Source organism: Oenanthe melanoleuca, unplaced genomic scaffold (genome assembly GCF_029582105.1).
Source record: "Oenanthe melanoleuca isolate GR-GAL-2019-014 unplaced genomic scaffold, OMel1.0 S001, whole genome shotgun sequence".
Classification (NCBI taxonomy): domain Eukaryota; kingdom Metazoa; phylum Chordata; class Aves; order Passeriformes; family Muscicapidae; genus Oenanthe; species Oenanthe melanoleuca.
The window spans coordinates 4,598,435-4,610,849 of record NW_026612650.1 but is presented as its reverse complement, the minus strand read 5'-3'; the positions used below and the strand labels follow the sequence as shown (position 1 = coordinate 4,610,849).

At 51.3% G+C, this 12,415-nt stretch overlaps 2 protein-coding genes across 2 annotated transcripts; both read left to right on the top strand.

Moving 5' to 3' along the window:
- Window positions 1-299: 299 nt before the first annotated feature.
- Window positions 300-3,502, top strand: QPRT (quinolinate phosphoribosyltransferase). Its single transcript, XM_056515509.1, has 3 exons — window positions 300-1,097; window positions 1,799-1,930; window positions 2,926-3,502. Exons 1-3 carry the CDS (start codon window positions 513-515, stop codon window positions 3,109-3,111), a joined length of 903 nt encoding a protein of 300 aa, XP_056371484.1. The 5' UTR covers window positions 300-512; the 3' UTR covers window positions 3,112-3,502.
- A 6,419-nt stretch (window positions 3,503-9,921) lies between these two features.
- On the top strand, window positions 9,922-11,634 carry LOC130266146 (uncharacterized). The gene is made up of 2 exons (XM_056515486.1): window positions 9,922-10,620; window positions 11,157-11,634. The coding sequence occupies exons 1-2, from the start codon at window positions 10,154-10,156 to the stop codon at window positions 11,632-11,634; spliced, it is 945 nt and encodes a 314-aa protein (XP_056371461.1). The 5' UTR covers window positions 9,922-10,153.
- The last annotated feature ends 781 nt before the right edge of the window (window positions 11,635-12,415 follow it).

Below are 12,415 nucleotides of genomic sequence, written 5' to 3'. Positions count from 1 at the left end.
GGCAGGAACCCCAATTTAATTCACAGACGGGGGGAGCCCCCATTTTACCCTGCCCCATACTGGGTCTGAGGGATCAGGTGTCACTCTGGGGCTCCCAAAAACCAACCCAAATTTCCCCCTCAATACCTCAAAACCCCTCCAGACCCAAATATCTCCCTGAAAATCCCTCCCAGATCTCAGTATCCCCTCAAGGACCCTGCTGTGACCCTCAGTCCCCCAAGCATCCCCTCAAAACTCCCCCAAGGAATTGGTGTTTGGGAATTCCCAAGGACCCCCATATTCCCCAAACCCCTCAAAGAACAACCCAAATTTCCCCCTCAACCCCTCCAACCCCCTCCAGACCCAAATATCTCCCTGAAAATCGCACCGAGGAGCCCCAAACCCTCTCAGGGACCCTCCTAGGGCGCCAACAACCCCTCCACAGGACCCCAAATGCCCCCGGATGACCCCAATCCCCCGTCCCGCAGCCCCCAAATAACGCCTCTGTCTCTCTGCCCAGGCTCCCCCGGACCATGTCCCGCTCGCCCCCAGCCCGGGGCTGGGCCCCCCCGCCGCCCCCGCACCGCCTGCGCTCCCTGGCGCGCTCCTGGCTGGACGAGGACGCGCCCTGGCCGGACGCGGCGGTGGCGACCGTGGGGGACAGCGCGGTCCGAGCGCAGCTGCTCAGCAAGGGCGGGGGGGACTCGGGGGGCGTCCTGGCGGGGGCCCCCCTCGCCGAGGCCGTTTTCGGGGTGTCGGGGTGCCGCCTCAGCTGGAGGGTGCCCGAGGGGGCGGCGCTGCCCCCCGGGCAGGTGTTGGTGGCCGAGGTGGAGGGTCCGGCCGCGGGGGTGCTGGCAGGGGAGAGGGTCGCCCTCAATATTCTGGGGCGCTGCAGAGGGGTGGCCTCGATGGCCGCCAGGGCTGTGGGGGTGGCCCGGGCACAGGGATGGGCGGGGGTCGTGGCGGGCACCCGAAAAACCACGCCCGGGTTCCGCTTGGCGGAGAAATACGCGCTGGGGGTGGGGGGCGCTGACCCCCACCGGGGAGGTTTGGGGGGACTCCTCCTCCTCAAGGACAATCACCGAGCGCTGGCGGCGGCAGCGGGGGGGCTCGAGCAGGTGAGGACGCCAAAATTAATGGGCAGTGGGGGAGGGTCTTGAATTGGGGGGTTCTGGGTGTGGGGGGACTCCAGAATTTGGGGACTCCTGGATTATGGAGTGCTAGGCGGAGACTGCGGGGGCAGCACCCCAGTTTTTGGGGAGATTGAAAGGGGGTTCCCTTGAATTGGCGGGTTCTGGGTGGTAAGCATGACAACCCAAATTTGGGGGTGGGGGATGGGGGGAATATAAGGCTTGGAGGAAATGGGGCTTTTGATGGATGGGGGCTCGTTTTTGGGGGAACGATGGTTTGGGGTACCCCCATCTTCGAGGGTGGTGGGGAAGTGCCAATATTTAAAGAGGTACCAATTTTGGGACAGACTCTTGGATTGGGGTATTCTGGGTGTGGACTGCTGTGGGAGGAGCCCTGAATTGGGGGGGATGGGTGGGGGGGGCCCAGTTTGGGAGGGAAATTGGGGGGTAACCCCTGCATTGGGGGGGATCATGTGTTGGATAACTCTTAATTTTGGTTGGGAGAACCTCAACTTTGGAGGCAGCAGACACCCTTGAATTGGGGGCACTCTGGGGAGAGGACCCCAGTTTTTGGGGGGACAGTGCGGGGACCGCAGTTTTAAGTGAACGACTGGGGAGAGCCCCCATTTTACCCTGCCCCATAGTCGGGCGTCGCTCTGGGGTTCCCCTTGACCCCCCCTCTTCCCCAGATGATTTTGGGGGTGCGCCAGGCCGGGGGCTTCACCTGCCGGTTGGGGGTCGAGTGCTCGAGTGCGGACGAGGCGCTGGCGGCTGCTGGGGCTGGGGCTGACATCGTCCTGCTGGACAAGCTGGCCCCCCAGGTGAGCCCCAAAGTCGGAGAGGGACCAATAATGGTGGGACCTCAGCTGTGGGCTGGACCCCAAAAATGGGAGATTGGACTCTAAAAATGGGGATAAACCCCCAAAATGGGACACAGATCTCCCGAAAAAGGGGGGTAACGCCATAGATTTGATCTCTGCCCTCACCAGGTGAGCTCCCAAAATCTGGCAGGGGCTCCCAAGAATAGGATGACCCTCCAGGTGTGAGGCTGGACCCCAAAATTGGGGGTTGAGAACCTTTAAAATGCGAGGTAGACCAGTGAAATGGGTTGAACACCCCAAAAATTTGGGGTTAACCCCATAGATCCAGGCTCTTCTATCCCCAGCTGAGACCCCCAAAACTGAGGAGACTAGAAAAAATGGGGAACATCCCGGGGTGAGGCTGCACCAGTCAAAGGGGAATCTGCTGTAAATGTGGGGCAGCCCCAAAAATACGAGGGGGAATCTCAATTTTGAAGGGTCAGAGGGTTGGGTAATCCCAGTTTGGGGGATTTTGGGTGAAGGGACCCTGGACTTGGGGAGTTTAGGTGGGGGGACTGTAATTTGGGGGTCAGTTGGTGGGCAAATGCCTGGATTGGAGGGATTGGATGGGAGACCACAATTTTGGGGGATTCTGGTTGGGAGACCTGCCATTTGGATTGGAGAGCCCAAATTTGGGGTTGCCTGGAGGTCAGTGGTGGGTGGTGCCCCCAGTTGGGCAGATGTTGGTTGGAAAACCCCTGTTTTTATTGGGCTTTGGGTTTAATTGGGATACCCCTTGATTTGGAGGGTTTGGGGGTGGACACCCCAATTTTGGAGCTCAGGGGGTGGAGTAATCCCTGAATTGGTGTTTTCTTGTGGGGGGCGACCCAAACTGGTAGATTTGGGCCAATTTGGGGGATTCTGCACTGTGTAGCATCCATTGCACATCCATATGTGCAGCATACTCCCAGATTTTGGGGAGGGGGTGCTCCCTGCTGACAGGGTGTCCCCCCCAGGAGCTGCACGCGGCGGCGGCACAGGTCAAGGCTGCTCATCCCGGAGTGACAGTGGAGGCCAGCGGGGGCATCGTTTTGGGGACCCTCCCTGAGTTTCTGGGGCCCCACATCAACGTGGTGTCCATGGGGTGTATGACCCACAGCGCCCCCGCCCTGGACTTTGCGCTGCGGGTGCTGGAGCCCTAAAATCCATCCCCTGAGCCTAGGACCCCCAAAATCCAACCTAGGACCCTAAAATCCTGCTCTGGAATCCCAAAACCCAACCTGAAATGCCCAAATCCATTCTGGGGAGGGTGAAACCCACCATGAACTCTGAAATCCACTCTGGGAATCCTCAAATCCCAAGGCTCCCCCACTGTGAAGTCAGGCACTGAGTCCTCCCAGTCACAAGGGGGCGCCAATTCTTGAGAGCTGCTCACATCCTGGGACACACAAAAACCATTTTGGACCCCAAAATCTGTCTTGGAACCTCCTGAATCAACCCTGGGACCTTAAAAGTCCACTCTGGGGCCCTCCAGAACCCATCTTGGGACCCCCAAATTCCCCCCGAGACCCCACAAAACCCACTCTGAGGATCCCAAATGCCACCCTGAGATCTCCCCATCCCCATTGAATCTTTGTACCCGCAAATAAATGCTTACCTCACCTCCCCACTTGTCCCCTCAGTTTTTTCAGGGGTCCAAGCTCCATGTGGGGGGAGGGTCAAGACCCAGTTTGAGAGGCACAGGTCCCAGTCTGAAGAGCTGAGACCCTAGTGTGAGGATCCCAGATCCTGCTGGAGGGTGCAGACCCCATTTTGGGGGCACTAGATCCCAGTTTGAGAATCCCAGACCCAGTTTAAAGAGCCCAGATTACAGTTTGAGGGTCCCTGACCTCAGTTGAGGAGTCCAGGACCTGAACTCCCAATGTGAGGCAGGTCCCAGATCCCACTTTGAGGGTCCCAGACCCACCAGCATCGCACCTGGCCCCACCAGGGTAAGCTAGACCACATGATGCCACCTAATGAGGTGTCTATATCCAGCATACACTAAACTTAGGTTATACAAGAATTGTTATTCCTTTTATCTCTCGGTGCCCTCGAGCCCCACATTGGGCACCAAAATCTGTCCTGGTTTTAAGGACATGTGTCTGCCAATAAAGGCAGAATCTTCTCTTTGAAATGGAGAATGTAAACCCCCTTCCTCTAAATTATTATAAATTTGAAATTAAGGGGCTCTCAGGCAATAACATGGGAATTAGGAATAACAGTTCTTTACTGGGTGAATTAAAATAGAAATACAGTATTACAAAATACAATCCCAACCCTGACAGAGTCAGAATATAACCTGACACCCTGTCAGTCAGGGTATTGGTAGCAGTCTGATCAAATGGTGGCTACAGCCCCCTGCAGTGGCAGGTGTGGTTTAGCTGAAGCAGTGCTCCTGTAGGAGGGTGCAACCTTCCTCCAAAAGTCCAGGGATGATGTAGAAAGGTCCAATTTTCCTCTGGAATCCAGTGGAAAGAAGGATAATTTGCTGTCCAAAAGCTCCATTTCTCTCTAGGTAGGAAAGGCTTGGTTCCTCCCACTGGCTGGAGCATCTCCCAATGGGATGATGTAATTTTATCAGTCATACAGTGGGACTTAATGGCTCAGCAGCAGATGATATCTTTCTGGTGGGAGTATTGGTTGTGGAAAAGGTGAAGATGATTTCCCCATCTTGTCTTGAAGATGGACCATTAGCAGATGGTATGTGCCATGGAGATAAGGAATCACTACCCCACCCGGTTTTAACAGATGGTGATAGAATACACATTTCTGGCCACATCAACCGAAAACACCAATTTGGTCAGATATGCCACATGGTGTCAAGATGGACCCGTGGTTCTGTGCGGTCCCATGGTTTCACATTGGCCTCTTGGTTTTACAAGACCTCATGATGCCAAAATGGCTCCTTGGTTCTGTAAGGTGAACAATGATCCATTTGTTTTGTTTGGAATCATCATATCACAAAGGACCATTGGTTCCATGAGGCTCCATGATGTCAAAATGGCTGCTTGGTTCTGTTAAGCCGCAAGGTGTGACAATGTCCCTGTTCTATGAGGCCCCATGGTGTCACAATGGCCCATTGGTTCCATGAGGTCCCATGGTGTTACAATGGCCCCTTGATTCTATGAGCTCCCATGGTGTCATAATTTCTCCTTGATTCTGTCAGGACCCATAGTGTCACAATGTCCTCTTGGTTCTATTAGGCCCCATGGTATTACAATGGCCTCTTGGTTTTGTTAGGTCCCATATTGCCACCATGGCCCCTTGGTTCTTTTAGGCCCCATGGTGTTCAAAATGGCCCTTGGTTCTAGGATCTCCCATGGTTTTCAAAATGGCCCTTTGGTGCTAGGAGGCCCCTTGGTGTCACCATGGCACCTTGGTTCTGGTTGAGGACATGTTGTAACAATGACCACTTATTTCAGATATGCCACATGGTATCACAATGGAGCCCAGGTTCTGTGAGGTCCCATGGTGTTACAATGGCCCCTTGGTTCCACAAGCTCCCAAGGCATCCCAATGGATCCTTGGTCTGTTTGGCCCTATGGTGATACAATACACCCTTGGTGCCATTAGCACCCGTGGTGTCACAATGGCCCCTTGGTTTTGGTTGAAACCATGGTGTGACAATGGCCCCTTGGTTCTGTGAGGCCCTGTGGTGTCAAAATAGACCATTGATTCAATGCGACACAATGGTGTCACAAAAGCCCCTTGGTTTTTTTAGACCTCATGTTAATCACAATGGCCATTGGTTTCGTTAGGCTCCATGGCGCTTAAATGACCCTTTGGTTCTATTAAATCCCATGGTGTCACAATGGCCTCTTGGTTCTATGAGGCATCATGGTGTCAGAATTGGCCCTTGTTTCTATGAGGCCCCATGATGTTAAAATGGCATCTTAGTTCTATGAGCCTCCATGGTGTCACAATGGCCCCTTGGATTTCTGACGACCCATTGTATTCAAAATGGCCCCTTGATTTATGACCTCTCATGATGTTCCAAATGGCCCCTTGGTGCCATGACGCACCATGGTATCACAATGCACCCTTTGTTCAATGAGGGCCCCTGGTGTCACAATGGTCTCGTGGTTCTATGTAATGGTTCTGTGAAGTCCCATGGTGGCAGGGTTGCACATTGGTTCTGTCTGGCCTCATGGTGTCACAATGGCTCATTTTTGTCCCCAGGCCCCATGGTGTCACAATGGCATCTTGATGCCATGAAGAGACCTGCTGGTGTCACAATGGCCACCTGGTTCTCTTAGGTCCCATGGTGTCACAATTGTCTCTTGGTTTAGTTCGGCCCCATGGTGTCAAAATGGACTCTTTATCCATAAGGCACATTGATACCACAACAGCCCCTCGTTTTGGCTAGGCCCCATGGATTCACAAAGGCCCCTTGGTTCTATGAGGCCCCATGGTTTCACAATGAGTCCTTGGATTTTTCAGGCTCCATAGTGTCCCAATGGCCAAATTCTTCTGTTAGGCCTCATGGTGTCAGAATGGTCATGTGTTTCTACGCAGTCCCATTGTGTCAGAATGGACCCATGGTTATGTTTTGCCTCATGGTGTCACCATGTACCCTTTGTTCCTTTCAGCCCCATGGGTCCAAAATGACCCATTTGTGACAGACAGCTCCCTTGTGTCACAATGGACTCTTGGGTCCATGAGACCCCTAAGTGCCACAACGGTCCCTTTTTTCTAGGTGCCACAATGGTCCCTTTTTTCCCAATGGTGTCACAATGGCCCCTTGGTTCTATGAGGCCCTGTGCTGTCTCAATGGCCACTTGGTTCCGTTAGACCTGATGATGTCACAATATCCCCTTGATTCCATGTTAGTGAAATACAACATCTCCCCATTTTTTGTTTAACAAAGCTAAAGGAAAGGAATCAGGTTAATTTTGATTCAGAATATGAATGCGCCCGCCACTTACAGTTTGTGGGAAAATTAGACTGGTTTTGGTTTTTCAACTCTATGTGGTTGACTACTGAGGTAGAAGGAATGAGACCATTAATAGCTTTGAAAACCAAGCAACGAAGGATCCCAAATGCCATTATTATAAGGAAAAGAACAACAAGAAAAAAAATAATTGTTTTAACTATGGAAATCCACCACCCTGTGAGTCCTCATCCTTTGAACAGGTCCTTGAACCAATCCTCGGATTCTTGCTTCACTTGTCTGATCAAGCTGTTTATGCTTTGGAGGGTAGCGTTAGGAGCTTTCGAGGTGAGGTTCATGGATTAAAGTCCTTTAAATTCCTGGCACTCGTGTCCATGCAGTAGCAGGAGGAAGTCTATGGCGGCACGATTTTGGAGTGTGATCTGCCTAGTAATTTCCTCATCTTCTAGGAGGGAGCTGATGGTGATGAATGTTAAGTTTGCCTGTTTGACCGCCCAGCTCTCTCAGTGGCCCGGTTCACCTAGAACCTTGGCTGCTGTGACCCATGAAAGGAAAAGGGACACAGCAACTCTTTTTGACTTCACCCAATGAAAAATTTCAAAATTACAGTTTGGATCCAATTTGTTAGCACTTCACTTCTGGATTTTGTTAGCGGATTTGTTTTTGTGAGTCCATTCGCCAGTTAAGGTTTAGTTGGGTGCCAACAGGGACAACAACCCGAAGGTACGTGGCCCTCCTAGTAGCCGAGAAGGGATCCCTGCCCATGCCTGATCTCCACAAATCAAAAACTATCCCTTAGGGAGGCTTTTGGGACTTGAAAGATTTGGGTTGTCTGCTGCAACATGGTTTAGGGTATTACACCACTGTTTAGCAGTGAATTCCCCATGATATTGCAGTATGTTGTGGAACTCTTTGGTGCTGGAAGGTTTTGGGATGACAGTAAAATGAATGCAGTGTGGTGCGAGGGAGGATCCCAATAGCTCTAATTCTTGGGGTTCCTGGGCTGCTTTGGGCAAGTTTGGCAGCCAGTTCTCTATGGGGTTCTTAATAATTAAAGGTTGCTGCTGATTTTTGTATGGTTGGATGCTGTATAACTCAAGAGCTTTGTAGGACATACATGTGCTAAAGCTGGCTGGATATTCTTGAGCTTTCAATGGGATTCCTACCAGGCAGGTGGACACAGAGTCTTTTGCTGCTGCGTGGACAGGCATATGTTTTCCTGTTGAAGCATTTGTGCCAGGCTCACCCAGATGCTTTGACATGACTGAGGGATGATCCACGCAGCTGCCAGACTGTTCAGCATTAATAAGATGACAAGTTGGATGGGGCTCATCACAGGGTTGAGTGGAAGGTAGGTTTTCTCTAAAAGGGAAAAACAAACATTTTTAATGCATGTAAAAGTCTCTGTTTCTGTTGGAATGTAGCCACATTTAGGATGATTTTCTTTCCGCTTTCTGGTGGCGTCTTCTTTTTGAAGCAATGGCTACTTGCTTCTCATCTCCTCCTGGAGCTGGATTTTTGGGAACAAAAGGTTTGACCCAGCTCTGGGGAATCCACCGAGGGCCTGAGGGGGTGGCTACGCATGCATAGTCATGGCCCCAGGTAAGAAGTTCATAGGGGCCTTTGGTTTCCTAGGTTTCTGGGTCCCTAATCAAGACTGGTGGACGTTGGGACAATTTGAACTGATTACCACTGTTAAAGTGACGTACCACAGGTGGACTGTGGAGAGTTAGGGATATGTGTGTGGAAGATATCGGAATGTATGGTCAGAAAGGACCCCCTCCCGCTCAGAGTCAGACCCTCGCTCTGGACCTGGCCGCACCCAGCCAGATGTAAGCAAAAGGAAATGACACTAACTGCCCAAGCTATAAAGACCCTTGTGACCCCTCAATAAATGCCATTTGCTGTCCACCAGGTTGGTGTCCAGGAGCATATGGACTGAGTAGCTTGGAGTTAGGGCTGCCATGCTGGGCTTGAACCAGGTCGCCATGCAACAAGTGGTCCGAAACCCGGGAACGGCCTGGGATTTGGGGGTCTCCTGGACGAGAGCCGGCGGCTGCACAGCTGGACTAGTGCAGCGGGGGAGACATCCCCAGACCAGCGAGGAGCATGGATGATATCGCAAAGGTCGTAAGTGAGATCCACGGGCAGTGGGATTTTGATTGTAAGCTAAAGGATTTTATTCTCGCGGTGCTGAAACTGATAAAGATAGAGGCTATAGAAAGCCCGGTAGATATTCTCCATCCGGAGATATGGGATAAATGCATGATGGCTCTAGCCAAGGAAACCATGTCCTCCGGCTCAGGGAAAACACTCAAATCGTGGGGCAAAGTTATCCAGGCTCTGCAAAATGCCTGGCAGGAGCAGGAAACCTGGAAAGCCGCGAGAACTTGTTTATTAGCTACGCCGCAGCTGGGGATCAAGGCCGCTACAGAAACCGTGGAGGCGTTTGAACCGGTCGAGAGGCCGAAACCCCCTCAGCGACCCCCGAGTCTAGACTCACCACCATCGGAGGGGGGAGAGCGCGCATGGGCATTGTGGCAGGGGCTAGCAGAGGAGGAGTGGAATGCTGCTACAATATCAGAGCTCCAAGCGGCTGATAAAAAGGCCCACCCACCATATGTGTTTGAAAATGGCGCCGGACCGCGTAGTGGGGGGTGGAACAATGACACGGGGGACGGAAATGCAGAAGACTCGCTGAGCAGCGCAAGCACAGGCGAGCAGGGAAGGAGGGGCTACCCCCATGACGGAGCTTAAGACAAATCAAAGAGCTCATTTTAAATCAGGTCCTAATAAGGCAAGAACCTCCCCCAGCAGGAGGCGGGGGATCCCAGGGGGAGAGAACGGCCCAACCTCCAGAAGCAGGGGCGGGGTCAGAGCCCGAAAAAAAGGCTCAGTACCCCAGAAACATCCAGTCAGTCGACTTCCGGCTCTGACTGACTGGAGCTGGGACGGGTGGCTGGAAAGGTGGTCAGAGGACGAATCTGACACCGACTGGGGCTTTAACAAAAAGGAAGCAGCGGCTTATAAGATCACTAGCTGCAACGCTCCTGCGTGGGTTAAGGGGATATCAGAGAAAGATTGAACTCCGCTTACAGATTGGCGTAATATAAAAATAGCATGCACGGAGTGGGCCCCATCAGCCACACTGGTGTTCCCGGTTCGAGTGGGGGGGGGCAGACGGAAATCAAACAACCTATTCACCAATAAATTTGAAAGACGTGCAGGCAATTGTTAAAGCGGTTGCAGACAAAGGAATAAATTCTGCCGCAGTTTCCACACTCATTGATAGCATTTTTGGAGGCAATGATATGCTTCTCTTTGATATCAAACAGACTTGGAGGCTGATCTTTGATGGGGCGGGGATGATCATTTTTAAACAAGAATGGGAGGACAATTGTGCAAAGCAGCTAGCCTTAGTAACGGGGGAAAACCATCCACTGCACGGCTCCAGCATACAGAGGCTAATGGGCACAAACCCAGCTATGATCACCCCACAAGCACAGGCAGAGGGCCTGTGGGCCCATGAGGTCATAATAACAACCCGTGCAGCCCAAAAAGCCATCCGTGCTTCTTCTAAACTAATAGTCAGACCATCACCATTGTCCACAGTAAAGGAGAGTAAGAATGAAAGCTTCACTCAGTTCATGAACCGCCTCCAGGCAGCATTAGATTCCTCTGCATTACCTTCAGAGGTGAAGGGTCCTGTGCTAGTAGACTGCCTACGCCAGCAATGCAATTCATCCACCAAGGACATTTTAAGATCACTGCCACCTGGGTCCAATATCGCAGCCATGATCAGACATGTTGCAAAGGAAGAACACCTAGCTCCCATCCAAGCAGCAGTTTGCACTGCAATAACCAGTGTGATAGCATGCTTCAAGTGTGGCCAGGCAGGCCACGTGGCAGTAAAGTGCCCCCAGTCAGGACACCCACCAGCAGCTGCTCCACCATGCCAGAGTATATATATTGTGAATATTAGGGGTGTAAAACTATTGTGACGAGCAATAAATGAAAACCACAACAGCCTGATAAGTTCCTGCAAATTAAGTATACTCCCCATGGCTGTCCCAAACCAAAATTTAATATAAATGGGTACGAGATCTTGCCCCAAAGCAAGAAACAACACACTTGCACAGGCTACATAATGACAATCCTGCAGCCGACCCATGATGGCTGGGCCACAGGCAAAGTGTGGACAGCATTTGTTCATCTTTCGCTCCGCATCTGGGCGAACATACAAATTATCAGGTTCCCACCTTCAATATCCCAATCAGTCAGACCCAATCCAGTTCTTGCACTGAGTAGACCCAGGAAAGAGATTGCAGCTAACCACAGCTCTAGCCACAAAAAACAGATGCTAAAATCTACCTCCTCCCCATCCAATATCTTAGCCAAACCAACCCTCTCCAATCCATTCCTACGCTTGTTAAATGCTACCTTTTTATCGTTAAACCAATCCAACCCGAACCTCACAGAATCATGCTGGTTATGCTATGATGCACAACCCCGTTTTTATGAAGGTGTTGCCCTCGATCTCCCATTCTTATTTTCAAAGTCACACAGTCCACGCCAATGCAGATGGGACACCCCCCGGAGAGGCATTACCCTAAGCCAGGTCACGGGCCAAGGCAAATGCTTTGGCAATGCAACCTTGGCAATGCAGATGGGCAACGTCTGCCTGAAATTCGTCAAACTCAAAGGGGGGAAGTTCCAGTGGGTGATCCCAGCTGCATTGAGAATGTGGGTCTGTCAACGATCCAAGGTAAGCCCATGTGTACTCCTTAACTAATTCAATCATTCTACCAACTTTTGTGTCCAAGTTTTAATTGTCCCCAGAGTCCTGTATCGCCAGGAGGAAGAAGTGTACCGCTTGTTCGAGGAACCCAACCGGCTCCACAAGCGAGAAGTAATAATGGGCATCACCATCGCAATGCTCCTCGGTTTAGGAGCTACCGGTGCTGCCACAGGCGTCTCAGCCCTTGCAACACGACATCAAGGACTGGCCCAACTGCAGATGACTGTCAATGAGGACTTGCAGAGAATTGAGAAATCCATTTCTTCCCTAAAAAAATCCCTTTCCTGACTCTCAGAAGTCGTCCTCCAAAACAGGCGAAGACTAAACCTTTTGTTCATGCAGCAAGGAGGCCTGTGTGCCGCCTTAAAAGAGGAATGCTGCTTTTATGCGGACCACCCCAGAGTCGTTAGAGACTCCATGGCCGAACTGAGAGACCAACTAAACCTCAGAAAAATGGACAGAGAAGCTCAACAGAGTTGGTTTGAATCCTGGTTCAACTGGTCCCCATGGCTCACCACCCTAATTTCTACCCTAATAGGCCCACTATAATCTTACTAACACTAATCTTTGGGCCTTGAATACTAAACAAATTGGTGCTATTCCTTAAAAAGCATTTAGAAAGGGTTAACATTATGTTCATCAAACGCTGACAATTACCTTAAGGAGTTCCTGTTACTAACACATTTACAATTTTATACTAATTTCACTAACCCATGAACTTTTATAATGTCTACATTTAATAATTTTATACGATCTTTACTAATCATGAGGGAGG

Excerpts from the sequence above, each read along its gene's own strand:
- QPRT (XM_056515509.1), top strand. The coding sequence starts at position 513 with ATGTCCCGCTCGCCCCCAGCCCGGGGCTGGGCCCCCCCGCCGCCCCCG. Across the intron at positions 1,098-1,798 it reads CAGCGGGGGGGCTCGAGCAG|ATGATTTTGGGGGTGCGCCA; the intron begins GTGAGGACGCCA and ends CCTCTTCCCCAG. Across the intron at positions 1,931-2,925 it reads TGGACAAGCTGGCCCCCCAG|GAGCTGCACGCGGCGGCGGC; the intron begins GTGAGCCCCAAA and ends TGTCCCCCCCAG.
- LOC130266146 (XM_056515486.1), top strand. The coding sequence starts at position 10,154 with ATGCTTCTCTTTGATATCAAACAGACTTGGAGGCTGATCTTTGATGGG. Across the intron at positions 10,621-11,156 it reads TTAAGATCACTGCCACCTGG|GAAAGAGATTGCAGCTAACC; the intron begins GTCCAATATCGC and ends GAGTAGACCCAG.